Genomic DNA, 25,075 nt, shown 5'->3' with positions numbered 1-25,075 from the left:
AAGTTTACATGCACTCAATTAGTATTTGGTAGCATTGCCTTTAAATTGTTTAACTTGGGTCAAACATTTCGGGTAGCCTTCCACAAGCTTCCCACAACAAGTTAGGTGAATTTTGGCCCATTCCTCCTGACAGAGCTGGTGTAACTGAGTCAGGTTTGTAGGCCTCCTTGCTCGCACACGCTTTTTCAGTTCTGCCAACACATTTTCTATAGGATTGAGGTCAGGGCTTTGTGAAGGCCACTCCAGTACCTTGACTTTGTTGTCCAGAAGCCATTTTGACACAACTTTGGAAGTATGCTTGGGGTCATTGTCCATTTGGAAGACCCATTTGCGACCAAGCTTTAACTTAATGACTGATGTCTTGAGATGTTGCTTCAATATATCCACATAATTTTCCTCCCTCATGATGCCATCTATTTTGTGAAGTGCATCAGTCCCTCCTGCAGCAAAGCACCCCCACGACATGATGCTGCCACCTCCGTGCTTCACGGTTGGGATGGTGTTCTTTGGCTTGCAAGCCGCCCATTTTTCCTCCAAACTTAAAGATGGTAATTATGGCCAAACAGTTCTATTTTTGTTTCATTAGACCAGAGGACATTTCTCCAAAAAGTACGATCTTTGTCCCCATGTGCAGTTGCACACCGTAGTCTGTCTTTTCTTTTTTATAGTGGTTTTGGAGGGGTGGCTTCTTCCTTGCTGAGCGGCCTTTCAGGTTATGTCGATATAGGACTCGTTTTACTGTGGATATAGATACTTTTGTACCTGTTTCCTCCAGCATCTTCACAAGTGTCTTTTGCTGTTGTTCTGGGATTGATTTGCACTTTTCGCACCAAAGTACGTTCATCTCTAAGAGACAGAACGCGTCTCCTTCCTGAGCGGTATGACGGCTGCGTGGTCCCATGGTGTTTATACTTGTGTACTATTGTTTGTACAGATGAACGTGGTATCTTCAGGTGTTTGGAAATAGCTCCCAAGGATGAACCAGACTCGTGGAGGTCTACATTAGTTTTTTTCTGAGGTCTTGGCTGATTTTTTATTTATTTCCCATTATGCCAAGCAAAGAGGCACTGAGTTTGAAGCCAGGCCTTGAACTACATCCACAGGTATACCTCCAATTGACTGAAATTATGTCAATTAGACTATCAGAAGCTTCTAAAGCCATGACAATTTTTTCTGGAATTTTCCAAGCTGTTTAAAGGCACAGTCAACTTAGTGTATCTAGCATCGACCGGATGGCGCAGTGGTTAAGGGCGCTGTAATGCAGCGCCAGCTGTGCCACCAGAGACTCTGGGTTCGCCCCCAGGCTCTGTCGCAACCGGCTGCGACCGGGATGTCCGTGGGGCGACGCACAATTGGCCCAGCGTCGTCCGGGTTAGGGAGGGCTTGGCCGGTAGGGATATCCTTGACTCATCGCGCACCAGCGCGGGCCGGGCGCAGTGCAAGGTTGCCAGGTGCACGGTGTTTCCTCCGACACATTGGTGCGGCTGGCTTCCGGGTTGGATGCGAGCTGTGTTAAGAAGCAGTGCGGCTTGGTTGGGTTGTGTATCGGAGGACGCATGACTTTCAACCTTCGTCTCTCCCGAGCCCGTACGGGAGTTGTAGCGATGAGACAAGATAGTAGCAACTAAAAACAATTGGATACCATGAAATTGGGGAGAAAAAGGGGTAAAAAATAAAAAATAAACTTAGTGTATGTAAACTTCTGACCCACTGGAATTTGAATACAATGAATTATAAGTGAAATGATCTGTCCGTTAACAATCGTTATTGTTAACGGATAGTTTGTTAACAAGAAATTTGTGGAGTAATTTGAAAAACTGGTTTTTATTGACTCCAACCTAAGTGCATGTAAACTTCCGACTTCAACTGTATGTATGTGTATATATACTGTGTGTATGTATGTATATTATTGTACTGCTCTAGGGATGTCATTTACTGTCATGTATTGATCTTTACCTTTTTCAGATAATTTAATTACCATAGTGAATTATTGTAATATTTGTTTGTGTCAATTAATCCCACAAGGGATCCCACAAGGGATAATCCCACCCAAAATAAAATGTAAATCACTCACTCACTCACTCACTCACTCACTCACTCACTCACTCACTCACTCACTCACTCACTCACTCACTCACTCACTCACTCACTCACTCACTCACTCACTCACACACGCTCACTCACACACACACATGGTCACACACACACACACACTACTGTTGTTGTTATGGACGTGTAGTCGTGTGACCGGCTGACCCAGAGGGATGAATATTGATGCGGACCAGATGAGACAGACAGACAGATGAGCACCATACCTTTGCACATGCAGATGGAGCAGCCCTTCCTGTTCTGCAGGTAGCCATCGCTGCAGTGCTTGTCACAGGTGAAGGGGGGACACTTGACACAGCGACACATCTCACAGCCGTGCTTATTCCTCCTGTGGGATAGATAGAACACACAGATGTCTTTATCAGATATGTAATGTGAGAGGGCAAGATAAGAAGGCTGTCTTTAAAGCTCAAATGGTGCATGTTTCAGTGAAAGCTCTGAAGCCAGCGGTCGGGTGGAATGCTGCCGTGGAGCCAGATAGTCAGGCATGGTATAATAGATACATGGTTCTGTTATCCCCCTGGTATATTAGTTGCCTTTGAAGAGGCCAGATAAAAGCAGCACCCTGGAACACGTGAAAGCCCCATGGTGCACAGCGCAAACACCATACCAATGCTAGAGTCTAGGGCACTGGGTTTAAAGCCAATTCGGATGCTTTCCATTAGATTCAACCTATTCAGATAGTTACTGTATTGCTACCAATGCCTTTGGCGGATATGTGAGGCCCAGAGCAGGGCCAAATGATATTAATGCAGCCAGGTTGATTAAGGGACATAGGTACTGAGAGGCCCTGCTCTCTATTAACTATGAGCTCATCATCACGGTTGATTTGTAAACAGAGCAGGGAGTTCAATTCTGTAGAGAGCAGATACAGACCCAGACACAGGGATGAGTTAGTACCAGAGGAAAAACAAACCCTGAGGAGTTTGAGAGACGATCTACATGGGGACTGAAATGAAAGTAAACCCCCACTAAATGGTCTAAAGGTATGAGGGATACAAACAGAGAAAACAGCTTGTAATTTAGCTAGGAACAGACGCAGATCACGTGACCTAGTTGGATCCAGCTATGGATGTCATAAAACGCACACTGAGCGCACACAACATTAAGAACACCTTCCTGGCCTCCAGGAAGCACTGCATTGCAGGCTTTACTTGGCTCATCGAGCTCTAGCGACTCCTTGTGGCCGGGCACCTGCAGGTTGACTTCGGTCGTCAGTTGAACGGTGTTTCCTCCGACACATTGGTGGAGCTGGCTTCCAGGTTTAAGCGAGCGGGTGTTAAGAAGCTCGGTATGGCGGGTCATGTTTTGGGGGACACATGACTCGACCTTTGCCTCTCCCAAGCCCGTTGCGGAGTTGCAGCAATGAGACAAGATCGTAATCACCAAAATTGGGGTGAAAGGGTAAAAAATTACAACAAAATGTGTTTTTAAATGAAACCTTCCTAATATTGAGTTGCACCCCCCTTTTGCCCTCAGAACAGCCTCAATTTGTTGATGCATGGACTCTACAAGGAAAGTGTTCCATAGGGATTCTGGCCCATGTTGACTCATGTTGACCCATGTTGATGCTTCCCACAGTTGTGTCAAGTTGGCTGGATGACCTTTGAGTGATAGACCATTCTTGATACACACGGGAAACTGTTGAGAGTGAAAAACCCAGCAGGGTTGCAGTTCTTAACACAAACCAGGGCACCTGGCAACTACTACCATACCCCGTTCAAAGGCACTTAAATATTTTCTTGCCCATTCACTCTCTGAATGGCAAACATACACAATCCATGTCTCAATTGTCTCAAGGCTTAAAAATCCTTATTTAATCTGTCTCCTCCCCTCCATCTACACTGATCTAAGTGGATTTAAGAAGTGACATCAATAAGGGATCATAGCTTTCACCTGGATTCACCTGGTAAGTCTGTTTCATGGAAAAAGCAGGTGTTCCTAATGTTTTGTACACTCAGTGTAGATGAGCAGCAGGTTGAGAAATTATGTTGATCAGATGGACTCATCTATTACATCACTCCAGCCTCTTTCTATATGTTTCTCCCACGCTCTCTCTTTTTCTGGAACAAGTAACCCATCTTTTCAATTAAACATTGAGCTTGTTAGGTGGGATTAATTATACTATTATTCTCTGTCGGCCACATAAATAAAACAGGAGATTAACCCTGTGTCCCACAGCAGCCGATCCACTAGCAGAGGGCACATCTCTGCTGAAACAGCAGTAAAGGCAGTATGGAGAGGCCAGGCTGAGCTCTGAGCTGGCTGGGTCCTCTGTGTACAAACACAGAGACAGAAAGTCTGGCCACCTTGGGAGCTGGGCTTTGTTTAAAGGTGTTGTGTGGAATTTTGTGCACCATGCTTGGCTCTGGGGCTGCTGTCTCTGTGCCGGCCCGGGCAGCAGGAGAATGCCGTGCACGTCCAGTCAGATCCGATGATGATTTAGACCCATTGAGGAGGGGAAACGCTTTAAGTCCTCCTTTGTGTCCTGCTCAAGGCGCTCAACTGTGCCAAATGTCAATGTAAACACACCTTTAGGGCTCTGACCCACTCTGACAGCCCACTGCTCAGTGGTCACGCTTTCCCTCCTCTACACTGTTGAGATAAGAAAACTGGACTGTTCAAAGCAAGTATAGTTTATGAGGTTTGTATTAATTGTGGTTTAGTCGAAAAAGCCACAAATGATATAGTTGATGATATAGTCTAGAGTTCTCTGCAGAGGTCATAAATGCAGCCAATTTATACAAAGCCGTCTCTGTGTCTTTTCACTGGTCCATTTTAGAAGCACCACTCTGCTAGAAAAGTGATGCATTTACTTAGCTCATCGAGGATTCAGACTTCTGAAGCCAGTCCTGAACCGATGCTTATGAGTGATGAAGCCACCGCTTCCTGCTCCTCTTCCCCCTCGGGTTGCCTCTCTGCTGGCATCCTGTGCAGACATATCAGGCCCATCTTGAGCGGAGGCTCCAGAGAGCATGGTTCAGATACCAGAAGAATCTCATTGTATACAATTCATAAAGGCCGCTTTTGTGCAGATGCGTTTTTTAGCGTTGTTTTGAGACGGAAAGATGATTTATGAAATGTGTTTTTCCAGCTAAAGAGAGAGTGGATTGTATGTCAGGGCCCATGTCAATAATAAACCAGACAAATCACCATTCCTTCAGGCTTTGGTCTTTCAGTCGTGACCAGTGGGTCTGTAACAGCCTTTGAGCTGCGTGGAAAATAAGGGGTGAATAATGAGCAGTGCTTAACTTGAAGATGTGTAGACAATTCAGAGGACTTACACATATCCGTAGGGGCAGGTCTTGCTGCAGGTCAGGGGTCGGCACTTGGGCATTGGAGAGCTGCACTCACACACCTCGCAGCCAAAGTCATCCTTCTCGTATCCCACGGGGCATTGCAGCGAGCAGTATTTCCCCAGGTCAGGGCAGGAGTAATCTGAAACAGTTCACATGGAGGTCACCTTACCATCGGCTGGCTCATCCATCAACACCATGTTAGTTTTCTATAGGGCGTTTCATTAGCGAATTCCAATGACAAAAAAACTGTGAATACCATGCAGCCATGGTAACAAATGAGGTGCGACAGATATTTGCTTTATGTTTCTGTATTGGAGATAATGTGCCAGGGACTTGACATTTGGAACAAGTACCAGTATGTGTGTGTTTATGTGTGTTCATGTGTGTTTATGTGTGTTTATGTATCTGTGTTTAACTCTTTGCGTCTGGTGTGAGACTCACGGTTGAGGCACTGGCAGAGCAGGCAGCCGTTGTTGTCCTGCTGGAAGCCGTAGGGGCAGTCCTTCCCTGAGAAAGAGCAGTTCTCCAGACGAGGACACAGCATAGGGCTCACCGTCTCATACGAAGGCTCTGTGGGAGAGAAAAGCTGCTATAACTCTCTATGACATGTCATACTATACCTGCCTCTGTGAAGCCTATAACACTCACAGACATGTCATACTATTCTCAAATTAGGCTTTTATGAGAGTAAAGAGCAGAACACTTAGACACACAATGTTACACATCCATCGCCATGCCAACAGAAATGGTTCAGTGTTCACATTGCTGCCATCTGAGAGAGAGCGCTGTGATTAGAGATAAACACAGGGCCATTACAGATATAGGTGCTCTCTATCAGAGGGCTTTGATGAATGAGCACGTCACATGTTGTCTAAACGACCTGAAGGAGTGCAGTAGCACGGCTTGGCTCTAGCCCAAACAGAGAAGCCCCTGTGTGGGAGTCTGGTGAGTCAGAGGCTGGCACTGGACAGACCCAGAGGGCCACATCATCACTGGAGCCCACCAGGGATGAGGTGTAATGCTGGCCTGAGTCACACATGTACAAGCCACAACCAGGGGAAGCTAGGTGGGGGTCTAGTTGGGGGGTCCTCCATTATCTTGCTACATTCAGAGGGAGGAGCACCAAACGAGCTGTAACTAATTACGCAAAAAAAAAAACAGTGATCCACTCCAATTAAGCTTGATCCGGCAATGCAGTCGGGAGGCTCCGTACGGTAGGTGTGACGTGATTGCGGAGCCTCAGGAGACTTGTGGAGGCCAAATCAAGCTCTCTACCGCATCGCCGTGAGCCTCCCAAATTTTGTAACAATGCAGAGAGCTCCCTATAGCTCCGCACTGACATGATCGGTTGAAGGTAGGTTGGGGCGGTACGTCCTGTATAAACACAAACTCACTTCCTTGACAACTTCCTTCACAACAGCTACGCTCTGCTCCGTGAAGCGCAGGAAATATGAATTCCCTGACTTCTGCAGAGGCCGCATCGCAGTAAATGCTGTGTGGCCAATATAAACACCGGAATGACCATAAATCGGATTTAACCCTTCAGTCTAAGACGCGCCTCATGCAGGTGGGTCTTATATTGCAGGCTGGGCCAATAAAAAATCACAAAGGAGCCTGCAGCTGAAGAATGCTCTGTGGCCTCCTCTTTAATGAGCGGCCAACGTGGCCTCCACATAGCTTCAGGGGGAGAGACTATCCTACAGTCCAGTTCCACCAGTCAGGTTCCGAGCTCAAACTGACTGTATTGTCAAACACAAATGTTTTTGTAGTTTGGTCCAGCGCAGTAGGAACCATTCCATTTACCGATGAAGACGTTAATTGCCAGATGTACATTGACATGTTATACATCAGATGTAGCTACATTGACATGTGAGGGGGTGGCCATTAATGGGGGTGAATTCCTGAAAATCAGCTGGCGAGTTGCAAGTTGTTTATGATATCAGTTTTGACACACTATGTTGGCTATATCAAGAGCTCAATGGAATGCCAGATGCAATTGGTGGTGGTGCCCCTGACCCTTACACAATACATCAGAAACATTTCAATTAGACATTGTAATTATATTCAAAACTGTGAGTTCATGTAACGCTCTTTCCTGCCCTATTAGGCTAGTTGAACTGAAAATTCAATCTTCCATCAAAATGTGTGGTATGTCCATGCATGAGGCTACTTCAGAAGAAGTGCGACGTGAGATATTTCCTTGTGAGGGAATTGACTGCTTATGTGTAGAACATATGTAGCATTACATTTGACCTGTTCCTTCCTAGTTTCAGACGTAAATCTCCAACTACTTCAACACTAGCCAATCGGTTTTCTCAGTTATAAGCCAGCTGTAGTCCCTGCTACAGGCTGTATGTTTTTTAATTTGACCTTTATTTAACTAGGCAAGTCAGTTAAGAACAAATTCTTATTTTCAATGATGGTCTAGGAACAGTGAGTTAACTGCCTGTTCAGGGGGAGAACGACAGATTTGTACCTTGTCAGCACAGGGATTTGAACTTGCAACCTTCCGGTTACTAGTCCAACGCTCTAACCACTAGGCTACCCTGCCGCCCCAAGAACAGTATGTGCATACAGATATTATTGTGTGTGTGTCTCCTTACGAACCCTCGCAGAAGGGGCAGCATTCTCCAGGGATCTTGACTGGGTTCTGACAGCTCTGTTTGCAGGCCATGGCGGTACAGTGAGGGTCTCCATCCACACACTGACAGAAGGTGCAGTCATCCTCCTTCCACTGCTCCTCGTGGCCACGCAGCTTGTTGTTCACCCAACAGCTGGCCTCTGTGCTGTCCATAGACAGGAGCTCCACATCTGGACACACGGAGAGGGAGACAGACAGAGGCTGGGATCAGAAGGAGATAAGCGTGGGAACTATACTGTGCTGTTTGGTATGCCATCCTTACTTGTAAATGCTGTGTGGTACATATGCCTTATGACACACACTCTACTTCCTAACAGATTCAATCAGATCATCATCATAGTCATCATCAACGCCGTTGTCATCATCAACTACGAATGTGGGAACACGTCATAGCCACGTAATTGAGTTAACAAAGGATATGGTGGAATCAGAGGTGAGGGAAGCAGGATATTCCTGGCGGGACCAGGAGAAACTGGCCAACCACCAAGACCGGTGGATGAACCCTCAAGAGCTCCTCAAGGAGTTAGAGAGTGGATGTAAAGCAAATGTACTGGGATCTAATGTATGTAAGTAGAGCTGAATGGACGAGCATGTCATATCGGAGAAAGATTAGTTAATTAAAAACACAGCGAGACATACATATCTAATTTCCTGTCTCTGCAGTGTCTAGTCTTTCCCCATAAGAGGAGTTAACCTCAGCCACGTGCATGTCACACAGACACAGTTTCATCCGTGCCCCTAAAGGCCAAAGAACAGTTCAGGGTTCAGTGCCATAAATTTCACTCAAAAGCAAAAAAATCCCATTTAAGAGCATTAGAGTGCCTTGAGAAGGTATTCACACCTCTTGACTTGTTCCACATTTTGTTGTGTTACAGCCTCAATTTGAAATGGATTCAATTTGGATCTTTTTTGTCACCGGTCTACACACAATACCCCATAATGTCAAAGTGAAATGATGTTTTCAGAGAAAAAAAATCAAATGAATTACAAATGAAAAGCTGAAATGTCTTGAGTCAGTAAGTATTCAACCCCGTTGTTATGGCAAGTCTAAATAAGTTCAGGAGTAAAAATGTGCTTAACAAGTCACATAATAAGTAGCATGGACTCACTCTGTGTGCAATAATAGCGTTTAACATGATTTTTGAATGACCACCTCATCTCTATACCCCTACTCATGTAATTATCTGTAAGGTCCCTCATTCGAGCAGTGAATTTCAAACAGAGATTCAATCACAAAGACCAGGGAGGTTTTCCAATACCTCGCGAAGAAGGGAACCTATTGGTAAAAAATAAGACCTTGAATATCCCTTTGAGCATGGTGAAGTTATTAATTACACTTTGGATGGTGTAGAAATACACCCAGTCACTACAGGTACCCTTCATAACTCAGTTGCTGGAGAGGAAGGAAACCGCTCAGGGATTTCACCATGAGGCCAATGGTGACTTTAAAACAGTTACAGAGTTTAATGGTTGTGATAGCAGAAAACTGAGGATGGAACAACAACATTATAGTTACTCCACAATACTAACCTCATTGACAGAGTGAAAAGAAAGAAGCCTGTACAGAATAAACATATTCCAAAACATGCATCTTGTTTGCAACAAGGCACAAATTGATGTAGTTCTGTCCTTGAGCTGTTCTTGTCTATTAGTGTTCTGTATTATGTAATGATTCATGTTGTGTGACTCCAGGAAGAGTGGGGTTACTAATAAAATACCAATACCAAGGTAATACTGCAAAGAAATGTGGCAAAGCAATTAACTTTTGGTACTGAATACAAAGTGTTATGTTTGAGGCAAATCCAATACAACACATTACTGAGTAGCACTCTCCATATTTGCAAGCATAGCGTCGGCTGCATCATGTTATGGGTATGCCTGCAATCGTTAAGGACTGGGGAGTTTTTCAGGATAAAAAATAAATGGAATGGAGCTAAGCACAGACAAAATCCTAGAGGAAAGCCTGGTTCAGTCTGCTTTCCACCAGACATTGGGAGATGAATTCACCTTTCAGCAGGACAATAACCAAAAACACCAGACCAAATCTACACTGGAGTTGCTTGCCAAGAAGACAGTGAATTTTCCTGCGTGGCCGAGTTACAGTACCAGTCAAAAGTTTGGACACACCTAGTCATTCAAGGGTTTTTCTTTATTTTTTACTATTTTCTACATTGTAGAATAATAGTGAAGACATCAGAACTGTGAAATAACACATGGAATCATGTAGTAACCAAAAAAGTGTAAAACAAATCAAGATATATAAAAAGTTGTAGATTCTTCAAAGTAGTCACCCTTTGTCTTGATGACAGCTTTGCAAACTCTTGGCATGCTATCAATCAGCTTCACCTGGAATGCTTTTCCAACAGTCTTGAAGGAATTCCCACATATTCTGAGTACTTCTTTTCCTTCACTCTGCGGTCCAACTCATCCCAAAGCATCTCAATTGGGTTGATGTCAGGTGATTGTGGAGGCCAGGTCATCTGATGAAGCACTCCATCACTCTCCTTCTTGGTCAACTGGCCCCTACATAGCCTGAAGGTGTGTTGGGTCATTGTCCTGTTGAAAAACAAATGATAGCCCCACGAAGCGCAAACCAGATAGGATGGAGTATCGCTGCAGAATGCTGTGGTAGCTGGTTAAGTGTGTCTTGATTTCTAAATAAATCACTGACGGTGTCACCAGCAAAGCACCCCCACACCATCCCACCTCCTCCTCCATGCTTCACGGTGGGAACCACACATGCGGAGATCATCCATTCACCTACTCTGCGTCTCACAAAGACACAGCGGTTGGAACCAAAAATCGCAAATTTGGACTCTTCTCAAATTTGGACCAAAGGACAGATTTCCACCGGCCAAATGTCCATTTCTCGTGTTTATTGTCCCAAGCAAGTCTCTTCTTCTTATTGGTGTCCTTTAGTAGTGGTTTCTTTGCAGCAATTTCAACCATGAAGGCCTGATTCACACAGCCTCCTCTGAACAGTTGATGTTGAGATTACTTAAACTCTGAATCATTTATTTGGGCTGCAATTTGAGGTGCAGTTAACTCTACTGAACTTATCCCCTGCAGCAGATGTAACTCTGGGTCTTCCTTTCCTATGGCGGTCCTCATGAGAGCCAGTTTCATCATAGAGCTTGATGGTTTTTGCAACTGCACTTGAAGACATTTTCAAAGTTCATGAAATTTTCTGCATTGACTGACCTTCATGCCTTAAAGTAATGATGGACTTTCATTTCTCTTTGCTTATTTGAGCTGTTCATTCCATAATATGGACTTGGTCTTTTACCAAATAGGGCTATCTTCTGTATACCCAACCCTAACTTGTCACAACACAACTGATTGGCTCAAACACATAAAGAAGGAAAGAAATTCCACAAATTATCTTTTAACAAGGTGCACCTGTTAATCGAAATGCATTCCAGGTGACTACCTCATGAAGCTGGTTGAGAGAATGCTAAGAGTGTTTAAAGCTGTCATTAAGGCAAAGGGGGGGTTACTTTGAAGAAGCTCAAATATAATATATCATTTGATTTGTTTAACACTTTTTTGGGTTACTACATGATTCCATATGTGCTATTTCATAGTTTTGATATCTTCACTGTTATTCGACAATGTAGAAAATATGAAAAAATAAAGAAAAACCCTGGAATGAGTAGGTGTGTCCAAACTTCTGACTGGTACTATAAATCTACTTGAAAATCTATGGCAAGACCTGAAAATGGTTGTCTAGCAATGATCAACAATACAATCTGACAAAGCTTGAAGAATTTTGAAAATAATAATCGGCAAATGTTGCACAATCCAGATGTGGAAAGCTCTTAGAGACTTACCCAGAAAGACTGCCAAAAGGTGCTTCTACAAAGTATTGACTTAGGGGTGTGAATACTTATGTCAATAAGGTTTTACCCATTTGTTTGAAGTCTAGGACCACAACATAATGAATCCTGTTTGAGAGGCAACCCAGAAAACACATGGAGCTCCATTTGAGGTGATGTATGCCCTCTGAATTCTGGGAATCTATTTTGATGACCTAAGAGTTTACCATAAATGATCATGATTGTTTTTATTCTAAAATGTATTGTTAAGAGAGGCAGGCCATTACCACAGCAGAGCTGTGAGGTGGAGTTGGAAGGTGGTCTGAGGGTAGTGCACTGAACCTGTGTGTGTGTGTGTGTGTGTGTGTGTGTGTGTGTGTGTGTGTGTGTGTGTGTGTGTGTGTGTGTGTGTGTGTGTGTGTGTGTGTGTGTGTGTGTGTGTGTGTGTGTGTGGTGAAGGAGTGGGTCTCCCTAAAGACGGAGTCCTATTTGCCCGATTTGATTCCAGCAGAGATTTGGCTGCTGTGACTCCTCCATCTGTGTGTGATTATACTGAATATGAAGCAGTCCTGCTTTCCTCTCAATCTATCCCTTTATTTCTCTCTTTATCCATCTCTCACATTATCAACAGCAAGCCTAAAAATACAAATTATAATGCCTTCACACACAGCCTTGAAGCCCTTTTAGGGCTGTAGATGACTTGACCTGTCTACAAATAGATTAGAACAGGTGTGCAGCTTGGGTTGCTCTTAATAATGAGGACAAACCAAATACCACCCCCAGCTTAGAACAGTAACACTGACAATGGCTTCCTCAATGACTGGAGCTTTCCATGGCCAAGCAGGGACACAAGATGAAAGCATTCCCCAAAATCTCAGGGGCTGAACATTCCAGATATACCTCCAACACTGACCTCCAATAACCTCCCTCAGTCTTCCTCCCTCTCCTGTGTCTGATCAAAAACAGTGGCAGCCAAATCTGTCCACCACCACTATGCTTCACGAGACCGTCATTTGTTGGCCATATGCGCTGCCCGAAACCCAAGCCTTTTAACAACTCCAACCGCAGGTACCAGTGTTTTTACTTGACTCTGAGGGCATGTGTTTTAGTGTCTAGGACAGGTACAAAAGGGGTCTCCCTCCATTAAGGCAACCAGATATAATGAAGCCAAAGCACTCACTCAAAGGAGGTTTATGTTCCTGACCTCCTACCCATTGCTCATTCTTTTGACTGGTCCTTGTATGTGAAGCATGTTAATGACCGCTGAGTCCAGCTGAATGTAAACGGAAGCCATTAAGGTAAGGATATTGTACAGCGTGTTGGGAGCCCTGGGGGAGTGTATTACAGCCCTGTCTGCTCCGTCCGTCTGCATGCCTCCCTACTAGCCTCCCTGCCTGTCTGGCCACACTCAGAGCAACACTAACGGCCTCCCGAACTGTGCCAGCTCACCTCCACCAATCATACAAAATCTCACATACCTATAAAACTATCTGTAATAGATACAGTTGTGTAACTTTAAAATGATGTGTGTACCTATGCATACAGGGCAGCATTCTCCCTCTGGGATGTAGAAGTTCTCACAGTCCAGTTCCGCACATTCCGCTTTGGAGCAGAAGGATATCCCTCCTCGACACTGGCAGAGCCAGCAAGGGTCCATACGGTACACCTCCCCCTCGGAAAACTCCTTCCCGTTGTGGACACACTTGGGGGAAACTGGGAAAAGTGGAAGGGGAAACAGACGCTGTCAACCTGAACGACATGTGGGGCTCTTGATGGCTAACATACATTCACGGCTGATGAATGAACATACTATGCTAAACCATCCCATTTGGTATGTATTAAATAGCTTATAAACACCGGGACAGAATGAGTTTGTTGCTTCTGTAACCGTGCATTAACTCAGATGCAATAATTACAGTGTAGCTAGCTGTGGATGGAACAGAAGTGTATTTGTGTAAAGTCGTGCTGAGCTATGCACTTGAGCCAAGAGCCCTGGGGACTGGGCTCCAACAGCATTAGACAATGAAGCCAGCTCCATTGGGTGGAATTTAGCAGAGATCTGTGGAGTCTTGGCGGAGGTGGCACCGCGCAGCGTAGCTCAGCTCAGCCCAGTGCTGGGTAAAAGAAAACAGCAGCGGGCTGGGCTGGCATGGTGTGGTCTGGAGTGCTGGGCTGCAGACAGCAGACAGGCCATGTAAAGCCAGCGTAAGTACCGGAAACCTCCACTGTCTGTCTCCAAGCGACGGCCCACAGAACAATGACTACTGTACGGATCATTAGAGACCCATAACAAGCCCCGAGCAGCCGCCTTGCAGACACTACCGTCCAGCCACTGCACACGATGCTCCTGGAACACCCGAGGAGTGGGTGTTTGTATTTGTGTGAGAAAGAGAGTGGTAAAGGAAGAGCGCTCTCTTTATTTAGTATTTCATTCATCAAAGACAGCTTTTATCGCCATAAAGTTCTATAATTTCAGTGATTGCCATATGTCATTTTATTGGATTACCAGATAAACCATTTGTCTATGACACTGTCATTGGCTATGACTATGAGTCAGTGACTCAGGGCCTTGAAAGACCACATTAAACTTCTCATTAAAACCATGACCATTAAGTTACTGCAGGAGAATGGTTACGTAAGTAGACCCTGGTCATTGTTTAATATACGGCGGAGCGGAGGGACAGGTACCAGCACCACACACAGGAGAAGTCTGCCTGTGGCATTCAAGGGTGCCCAGATGCTAACAAATGTAGCTAGCCCTATTAAGGTTTCCATGGGGGGAGGCAGCATCTGTATACCATACTCTGGTAGAGTGCTGTTCTGACCCCTCACCTTTCTCCCTGCTTCCTGGACCAGCCTACGCTCTAATACAAAGCAGGTGGGCCAACTGAGTTGAAAGTAAAGTGAGGATTTGTTCTCTCTTTCCATGTCTCTCTTTCCCTCAATCTCCTTTCTCTCTCCCTCTCTCTCTCTCTCTCTCTCGCTCTCTCTCTCTCTCTCTCTCTCTCTCTCTCTCTGCCTGCCTTGCGTGCAGCATAACCAAACAGACAAAATGCAATAAGTACTTTGCCGGGCAGAAATCAAAAGGCATGGCAACATTTTTAACGCTTGGGAAACAATAGGAAGTCACATGACAGGATGTTCACATGTGATTTCCCCAGTATTTGTTAATGGTAATCCCTAAAACAAACTTGCGGCAGAGACACTAAATTCCATTCATGCATTCTGATTTCCAGTCCAATCCATATTGAGGATGGGATAGAGGCAGGGGTTGAAGGTGCCATAAAACCCTGACCCTGGCCAACCCTAAAACATTCATGACAAACTGACATGGTGTGACTTGTCTTTCCCAGCAAACAAAAATGCAAAACCCAAATGATAAACAATAAATCCTTATTGTAATTTATTTTTACCCCATTTTCTCCCCAATTTCATGGTATCCAATTGGTAGTTACAGTCTTGTTTCATCGCTGCAACATACGGAGGCGAAGGTCAAGAGCTATGCGTCCTCCGAAACACAACCCAACCAAGCCGCACTGCTTCTTGACACAATGCCCACTTAACAAGGAAGCCAGCCGCACCAATGTGTCGGAGGAAACACAGTGCACCTGGCCACCGTGTCAGCGTGCACTGCTCCCCGGCCCACCACAAGAGTCGCTAGTGCACGATGGGACAAGGACATCCCTGCTGGCTAAACCCTCCCCTAACCAGGATGAAGCTGGGCCAATTGTGCACCGCCCCACGGGTCTCCTGGTCGCGGCTTGCTGCGACAGAGCCTGGACTCGAACCCAAAATCTCTAGTGGCACAGCTAGCACTGTGATGCAGTGATTTAGACCACTGGACAACTCGGGAGGCCATGATAAACAAGAATTCTGAGGAGATTTTTCTCAGTTTATGGTTTGGAAAGCATGTACCATACTAGTCTACATCAAGTGTCCTGTCCTGACCTAAATCCATGCTACATGGGACTCCAGACTGCTCATCTAAGGGTTGATAAACAGTAGGCTGCTGTAGCATGGACATTTGGGACCATCTGCAATGTCAGATAACATCAGGTCAGAAAGACCATGCAAGCTCCTGTCCAGTCACCCAGACTCATTCTTCAGCCAGAGCTGGAAACGGTCTCTCGTCAAACATGGCCAAAAAACACAGGTTCATTGTCATATTAGTCTGTACACTGACCAAAAACCCACCAAAAGCCAACCTCTGGTCTGTAAAATCATGTGCTCAATGCCTAAGGTCACTGACAGCTGGATACTATTATGTGTTTCACAGAGAAATATTATAGGACGCCCGCACTTTGTTAATAATAGTGTGTTTTGTGGATGGGGCTTGGTGTTTGTGAGTGACCCAATATGTGGGATGTTTTGTTCCTGAGGAGGTCTTTGGGGAGCCTGGGGGGGATACTAGGGGGTAAGTGCCATGTCTTCATCCCCAGTCCCTCTCTGTGTGATTTCTGATGTGAGCGCAGTCATGCGGGGCTAACCGCCAGTAGGGCAGGCACAAAGGGCGTCAAGTCCGGAACCAAAGAGCAGCAGACACTTGTTATCAAAACACTGATCCCCTAGCCTCTGCAGCCGCCATTCAGCCCTCACCGGCCTGCCTGACTCGATTACACTCCCCCTGGCAGACTGGAGCACATAAAAAGCATTCCCATCAATGAACTGTTGAACCTTTTCCTCTTGGACGTGTGACCAGACAGGAACTCTTTGACACTGCACTTCTGTTGAGCAGATTGGTAGCCTAAGCACTTTTCTGGTCACTGCACTCATTAAGTCCATTCATTCCGGGACACGGCACACATTTATGGACGCAGAGGTGCCAGAATGGGAATTTGTTCTGTTGGTAAAACAGCAAATATTTGCTGGGAGGGCAGAGTAAACAGCCAGGTTCAGGTCCCCTCCCTCCCTGCCTTCCTCCCTGCCTAACTCCCTCTCTCCCTGACTCTGTGCCTCCCTGACTGGCTGGCTGATTGGCTAGCTGCTGTGAATGTGAAATGTAACTCTGGGCTGTTTGAGGAGGAGAGTGACTTGGCTGCACTACCAACATCTGCTCTCTCTCTCTCTCTCTCTCTCTCTCTCTCTCTCACACACACACACACACACACAAATATATATACACACACACACACACACACACACACACACACACACACACACACACACACACACACACACACACACACACACACACACACACACACAAGGGCGAGAACACCAGTTACGAACACACTCCACAGACACAATCTGCCTAACGAGGCTCATTATGATTAATATGCCTAGAGGTGTTGAGATTATTTGCGGATATACCCCTGAAATGTGAACCGTCGTCACACTATGCAGTGGCAGAGAGACTGATTAACAACCCAACCGTAATTACCATCTCATTACTGACTGTCTTTTTCATCACAGGACATTTAGTCAACTGGGATTTTTTGGGGGAAATTGTTTTCTGATTAAAATAATTACCTCCACAAAGGCATAACATTTCACACCAGCACCACTTCTCTCAGTAAGAAAACAAAGAAGACTACACCAATTCTTGGCCTGCTAGGTTTATATACATTACCTTTCACGCATTCTAACACGTCGCAGCAGTCCTCTGGCTTGCCGGTGGCCTGGCTGAGTGGTACAGTCTTCTGGCCGGAGGGGCACTGTGGCTTGTGGCATGTGCGGAGGTCACAGGTGCACTGGGGGGGCACAGTGGGGCAGCAGCCAGCAGGGGGAGTGTAGCTCTTGGTCAGAACCGAGCCCTCAGGGCAGGAGGGCATGGACAGAGCAGGGCATGTGATCCCGACACACTTCCTCTCCTCTGAAATATACATATACACACACACATTGAGTCAGTCACATACAATAACAACCCTCAGTGAGGCATACTGTAACACCACCTTCCACCCGGCTCCAGGCTACAACAGTGCCCACACTGTTCGGAGGGCGGCAGGGGAAAAGGGGGGAGAGGAGTGGGTCTCCCTGGCCTGCATGCTTGTGTTAGTGGAACAGTGTTGAACAGTGGTGCTCATGTTGCAGGCTTGGGGCTGAGTTCACAGCTCAGTACAGTCATCAGATCCCCTTCACTCCGTGGCAGCTTTACAGCATCCTGTTAGGATGGAGAGTAAGAGCTACGCTAGACTCTAGACACGACAACCTCTCAGCACATCCTGTCTAATGCCTGCCCTGATCTCTGCCTAACCACTGGATCCAGCTCTCACCCCAAACAGCCTCTCCATCTCACTACCCATTAATACAAGGCCATGTTCAACACTGCCCTTTTTCTCCTGCCCTGAGCCTTATTTTAGAAATCACACTACACTTAGCATAGCAGGAAGCCAGAGCCAACATAATGGTCCTGATACCTTGGTTAGGGGGTGCAGGGGGCTCAGGGGTATACTTTGGACACCATTCAGGAAAAGTAAAGTGGACTGGAGTGCCCCTCTGTACTCATATTGTAGAAGAACAGTAGCTACCTTACAAAGCTTGGCTTACCCAATCCTTAACCACAGTTTATTTTTGGTTCTACCATGTCACTGTAATATATACAGAGTCGAGGGATTGGGTGCTGCAGACTTACATCCTGTCCAATAAGTCTAAGTCATTTCACAGATCTGCTACTAGGACTAGGCTAGAGTGTAGATCTATGTCTTTTACGGAGGAAAAGGGAAGAGTGTGGAATGGTGGAATAAAGCAGTGTATGATGTTGACAGTGGAGAAAATGGGTGATTATGTTTCTATTTCATGTATTCCCTTGGGCCTTTACGAAAGGGAACACCATGAAGCTGATAAATGACTATTAGCCTCATAAGAGAGGGAAATGTAATGCCTATGATTGCGTATGAGAGGAATAATTCAATCTCTGCATGCATTCTGGTTTTGGTGGAGAGAGAATAAAATGGGTTGAAAAAGCTTGGGGTTAGTGGATTGTCCAAAAGCTGGTTTGTTGATGTCCTTCCCAGACTTTCGGCGGTTCCCTGGTGCAACACGACTCTAGCAGAGGATGTGTCTTATCCCTAACATTTGAGCACCTGTAAGAGGATCCCTGAGGCTTTTCCCACCAGATGGGAAACTGAAATGACAAATGGAGGGACTGGAGCCCAGGGGTCTGACTGTTGCCCCACTGACAGACAGTCCAACTCCACATACAGACAATGCCTCTAGTATTACTTTCAGTGGTCAAACCCTCAGAGGTTGAACATATCGGTCTGACCCAATGCTCGCCTGGCTTGTTAATTGTCTGGTTAAGAAGTCATTTGAAGTTTGCCTGACCCAGAAAATATGAAATGTTAAGTTGTGACTTGAGCAGGAGAATCATATTTGGGGTGGGGGAATATCTGACAGATGAAATTAAGGATAAAGGTGTTGGATTTTTCCATCCCTGAATAAATACTGCAGGAGTGGGAGGTAGCGGTCTTCATAGGTCCACCCCACACCCAAACCAAGACCTGAGCCGTCCGGGTCCAAAATTCTAGCTTTTTCAGCAGGTCCGGGTCGGGTCCTGTTTGACTATCATCGGGTCTTGGGTCTATGTAACTACAGCTGATAGACCCGAGTGGACCTGAATGGGTCTGACCAAGGATCTGCATAGCCTACAGCATATTTATTGTACCCTAATAAGGGGAATATAATGACAATAATATAAACGCTACATGCAACATGTTTTCTGAGTTACAGTTCATATAAGGATATCAGTCAGTTGAAATAAGTCCATTAAGCCCTAATCTATGGATTTCAAATGACTGGGCAGGGGTGCAGCCATGGGTGGGCCTGGGAGGGCATAGGCCCACCCACTTGGGAGCCATGTCCACCCACTGGGGAGAGGCCCGGCCAATCAGAGTGAGTTTTTCCCCACAAAGGGGCGTTAATACAGACAGAAATACGCTAGTCCTTAAAAACCTTGCGTCCGCCCTGGAGGACAAGCGAGCTGCCACCAACTCCCTACCACCCACAGCAGCATCACACTCCTTACGGACAAACTTTGTCCGCGAAGGGGCTAAACCACCGAAGAGCGGCTCTACACCATTAGAGCGAGACCAGCTGCACTTGGCCCGCGACTGGAAAATGCTAGCTGACATTGGCCGGCAACTTGTGTTTCCTCCGGAGATCGCAACCACCACCCTAAGACCTGACATGGTGCTCTGGTCCCGTTCGCTCAATAAGGTCTTCATGAGCTCACAGTACCCTGGGGGGACTCAGTAGATGAGGCTTATGAGCGAAAACATCTGCGCTATGCTGATCTAGCTGCCGAAGCACGGCATCATGGCTGGAACACAGAAGTCCGACCAGTGGAGGTGGGCTGCAGAGGTTTTGTGGCAACATCTACAACCAGACTGCTTAGAGACCTGGGAATTAAGGGCCAGAGTTAGCGTTCGGCAATCAAAGCTGTATCGGAGGCGGCAGAAGGCAGCAGTCAGTGGCTCTGGATGAAGGGGAAAGACCCCAGCTGGGCCCCGAAGTGAGAGGGCCAGGAGGTATGCGGTCAACAATGCTTGACTCAGGGAAGAGGACGCCCCTGCCATGCATAGTCCCATAGGATGTTGGATATCAACAACAAGGCAACTCCTATGACTAATTGGGAATGGGACGCAAGCGTAGGATTGATCACCCTGTCGCTGGCCGCCTTTGGGGAGGGTGTATAGTGTGAAAGGCCGAAACACCCTAGGAACCAAAGGTACACTACTGACGATGCGCTCCCCAAATTTCACCACGCTCACTGTTCATTAACTCTTGGAAGTGCTTGCACAAAGGATAGTAACATCTCATCCTGTGTTCTTGGAATCAGTTTCATCAGCTGTCCTGGTGGCTGGTCTCAGATGATCCCGCAGCTAAAGAAGCCAGATATGGAGGTCCCGGGCTTTCATGGTTACACGTAGTATGCGTTTGTGAGTCCGTTTGGACGTACTGCTCAATTCTCTAAAACAACGTTGGAGGCGGCTTGTGGTAGAGAAATAAACATTAAATTCTCTGGCAACAGTAATGGTGGACATTCCTGCAGTCAGCATGCCACTTGCATGCTCCCTCAAAACTTGAGACCTCTGTCATTATGTTGTGTGACAAAACTGCACATTTTAGAGTGGCCTTTTATTGTCCCCAGCACAAGGTGCACCTGTGTAATGGTCCTGCTGTTTAATCAGCTTCTTAATATGCCACACCTGCCACACTTGGTGGATGGATTATCTTCGCAAAGGAGAAATGCTCACAAACAAGAATGTAAACAAATTTGTGCACAACATTTGAGAGAGATTGAACAATTCTGGGATCTTTTATTTCCACTACATGTTGCGTTTATATATTTTTTCAGTATATAAGGCCTAGCCAACATAAAGATATATTTCTTAACCAAAAAAGCAACTTGATGATGTGATAAACATAAACATAAAAACAATTGTCACTCGGGTCCAATTGAAACGGACCGGTTAGGTTACGGGTTGGGTCTAGGTCTGGTTAATGTTGGGTCTACTCGGGTTTGGTTCTGATTGTTTTCGTGGCCGGGTCCCCCTTTCAGGGCCGAGTGGCGCATCACGTCACAGACCCTGGTTAGATTCCAGGCTGTATCACAACCGGCCATGATTGGGAAACCCATAGGGCAGCGCACAATTGGCCCAGTGCCTTCCTGGTTAGGGTTTGGCCGGGGTAGGCCGTCATTGTAAATAAGAATTTGCTCTTAACTGACTTGCCTAGTTAAATGTTAAATAAAAATAAAAAATAAAAATAAAATAAATACAAATTTTGTGTCCAATCGGATCTGGGTTTGATTGTCCTCGGGCTCATTTGGATCCGGGTCTGGTGGTCCTCAGGTCCATTTGGGTTCAAATATACCTTTAGTGTGAGGTATCTGTACTGTAGGGTTTGCTCTAGGAACCTGTGAACAGTTGGGGCTGGCACAAAGCTCGCATTGATAAACTTTGTTACTGAATAGTGTCATAGAGAAGGGGAAAATTCCCCTGAATTAAGTCGAGCAACAACCATTTTAACGGTTTTTGGCCTAATTCCTGCATTTGAGTTAAATAAACTTCAGTTAGATAGAAATAATACCTCTGAAATCAGCCTAACAGCAATAAGTCAGTATAAAATCAAATCAAATCAAATGTTATTTGTCACATGCGCCGAATACAACAGGTACTTTACCGTGAAATGCTTACTTTTCCAACAATGCAGTGTTAAAAGTAAGAAAGATTAGTCCCCCCCCCAGAAAAAGGAAATAGTAACACAGCAAAATAACAATAATGAGGCTATATACAAGGAGTACCGGTACCGAGTCAATGTGCAGGGCTACGAGGTAGTTGAGGTCATTGTAAGTTGGGGTAAAAGTGACTAGGCAATCAGGATAGATAATAAACACAGTAGCAGCAGCGTATGTGAAGAGTGTGTCTATGTGTGAGTGTGAGTGTGTGTATGTGTGCTGCTGTCCAATATAGTGATTTGCATATGAAGACTTTTTAAACCATGAATTAAATCTTGTGCAATGTTTGCATTGAATAAACTTTCAGTGTATTGTATGTGCCCCAGTCAAAGAAATCAAATTGCTCATTCACTTCTAACAATGGGTGGACTGGAGTACGCTTGGAAACAAGCTGGCAGACATACTATTGTCATTCAAATGACTGACATTGTAGCCATTTGTGGAAATGCTCCAAACCAAGGAGGTCCAATTAATATAATTTTCTAAAAGATACATTTATGAGCACAACAGGCATGGAAACAGCATGGTAAACTCAGTGGAAGATAGATTTCAGCACATGTTTGTGCTCTATTTGGAAGCGCCAATGGGGTAATTAGAGAGTCAGTGGTAACTAGAGCAATCTCTGTATCACAATGGTTGCTATTCTCTAGCTCAAAACAAAAACACAAAGTCCTAATTTGTCATGCTTGATCAATTCAGTCTGTAGAATGGCCAAAATATTATCTTGTTGGGATGGTGAGATAGTATGGAAAAGCTAGCAACACTACCAAAGCCTTAATACCCACACACACATGCACAAACAAACACACGCAGACGCAGACGCACACACACCCACGCAACCTGAAGCCGGGCTTGAGGTGGAATCTGAAAATTGGTTTATTACCACAGAATTGTCTATTGTAAACAATGCATATTTCTGGCATCTCAGAGCTCATTCAAGAAAAAAAAGCTTTTTTTCTACAGAGGGCACAGATGCACAGTATTTGTCTGACTAGAGCAGCTCTGGTAGGCAGAGGAGGCTGTGTTGACAGCCTGAGTTTACTCATGGAAAAAGCGCACAATGTGAGTTCTGTTCAGTGACTGACTTTGGAAGCAAGTCAGCAGAGAACAAAGCTGTCTTAGTACAGCTGCCCTCCGTGGGCTTCTGGTCCGTCCTCAGGTTTTATACAGTTTGTCCGCAAAGGGACCCATCAGGCATGTCTCTCTCTCACAAAAGCTGTGGAGGTCTGGCAATGTGCCCACTGGCGGTTGGGGCTGAAAACATCTGCATTGTTCTCTATAATAAAGAACTAAGTCTGAGAGGTGGCAAAAGCCACAGGGTCACAGGAGAGAGAAACATAGACATCTGAACCTCACACTCTAGTTAGAACAGTCAGGAGAGAGAGCAGCAGCAGCCCACCGTCCACACTCAAAAACACACACAGACCTCACAGCTCCTCGCTCTCACTCTCAGGCTAAATATTTGTGGCTGAAAAACGGGATCCTGGTGTCTCAGGCAGCAGAGCCGCAGCTGCGGGTCGAGTGTTCTCTTCTCTCAGAGTAGCTCAACACACCCTTCCCCATATTGTCAGATCTCCAATGAGATTGGCCCAGGGAAAGTGAGTGAGAGAGGCTGAGCTTTTATGATGCTGAAAGGGCTGAACAATGTCTGAGAAAAGGGGACTGATTCTTTTCAATGGGCCATTGTCTACAACAGAGCTGGAGCAGAATGCATGGGAGTGGAAGGATGGCACAACTATGGTTCAAGTTGTATGAAACAGGAACAAACGGGCCATGAGGGGAGCTTCAAACAGAGTTAACGGTCTCTGGATCAGCCTTAGAAGACACTAAACATAAAACATGATTTGGGCTGCTACGCTCTGCAGCTGCCAAGTTTGTGGCAGTTAAGGCTGTTGAGTTACTCAACAGTGTTGGCCATCTGCTCATGTTTACTTACCGACGACCAGGAAAAGCAGAGGCTGGTGATATGATCTGTGCCCAGGCTAGAGCTGGAGAGCTGGGGCAAGGGCTGGAAGGCAGAGATGGATCTGTGGCTCGCTGCAGGGGCTGGGGCTTGGGTTGGGGCAGGGCAGGGCTTGAGGGCCGGAGCACGGCAGGGCTCGAAGGGTTGGGGCTGGGGCTTGGGAAGAGTTGTGGTGTCTGGTGATCAGGGCTATAAGCTGACTGAGAGCAGTGAGAGGACTGACAGGCTGAGACAGTGATCCCAACTCGCCTAGTGGAGACGCTCTTTGCCTGAACCACCACACAAGCTGAGACACACACACACACGCACACACCCGCACACACACACGCACCCACACACAAACAACACACGCACTTGGACATGAGCAGGCTCGCTGGGCGCGACAGGGGCCGTAGTTTCCGCAAATGACACTCAAACACAGAGAAAGGAGAAATCTAGCACCCCTGCCAGCTACTGGCAGTCTGGAATGGCGAGTAATAGCAATACCACAAAGAGGCTGCAGCCAAGTAGAACTAATGATGCTTTCAGGAGAAGGACCCGGGCGGGAGGGAGTGTGGTGCTACAGGTGGGCCAACTCCGTAGTAACGAGCTTCATTGTACCATGGCATCATGGTGGGCACGGTTCCCGTGTCTGACCTGCATCAACTCCACTTTCTCTCTTTTTCCTCCCTCCACTTCCTCCCTTTTAAAAACTACTCATACGATTATACTAAACTTCAATACTGCCCCATTTTACAAATGATGTATTCAAACAAATGGAATTCTAAAGTATTACATTGCATGTATTTAAGTATTTTGTTGTTGCAGTGGGGACCGTAACAATAGTACTCTCGAAAAATGATACTTTAAAGTGAATGGCTTTAGATATTGATTTATTTGTATGTTTAGCTCATGTTTAGCTCAGATAATATAATTTAAACTTATGAATTAAGGTGTCTGTATTATAATAAATGTGTCAATGTAGACATTAATAAATGCATTTCTATAGCTTCCAAAATACCAACACGGAGGAACGGTGGCTTCAAAACAGTGTATCTGTCAAACCCTGACCATAGTTTGCTTTGTATGTTT

General features: G+C 45.8%; 1 protein-coding gene across 2 annotated transcripts in view; it reads right to left on the bottom strand.

Moving 5' to 3' along the window:
- Positions 1 to 25,075, bottom strand: part of LOC115138466 (cysteine-rich motor neuron 1 protein-like) — a 51,699-nt gene that overhangs the window by 8,936 nt on the left and 17,688 nt on the right. The window contains exons 4-9 of one of the 2 annotated variants that reach the window (XM_029675332.2): positions 17,434 to 17,676; positions 13,398 to 13,577; positions 8,016 to 8,219; positions 5,850 to 5,978; positions 5,394 to 5,547; positions 2,316 to 2,437 (exon numbers count right to left, since the gene is read on the bottom strand). In XM_029675332.2, coding sequence (XP_029531192.1) covers positions 2,316 to 2,437; positions 5,394 to 5,547; positions 5,850 to 5,978; positions 8,016 to 8,219; positions 13,398 to 13,577; positions 17,434 to 17,676 — 1,032 coding nt within the window. The remainder of the gene's footprint in view (positions 1 to 2,315; positions 2,438 to 5,393; positions 5,548 to 5,849; positions 5,979 to 8,015; positions 8,220 to 13,397; positions 13,578 to 17,433; positions 17,677 to 25,075) is intronic. The other variant, XM_029675334.2, reaches the window with a different exon arrangement.

Source organism: Oncorhynchus nerka, linkage group LG12 (assembly GCF_034236695.1).
Source record: "Oncorhynchus nerka isolate Pitt River linkage group LG12, Oner_Uvic_2.0, whole genome shotgun sequence".
NCBI classification, from domain to species: domain Eukaryota; kingdom Metazoa; phylum Chordata; class Actinopteri; order Salmoniformes; family Salmonidae; genus Oncorhynchus; species Oncorhynchus nerka.
Note: the sequence above shows the minus strand (reverse complement) of the source record. Positions and strands in the feature narration are given on the sequence as shown.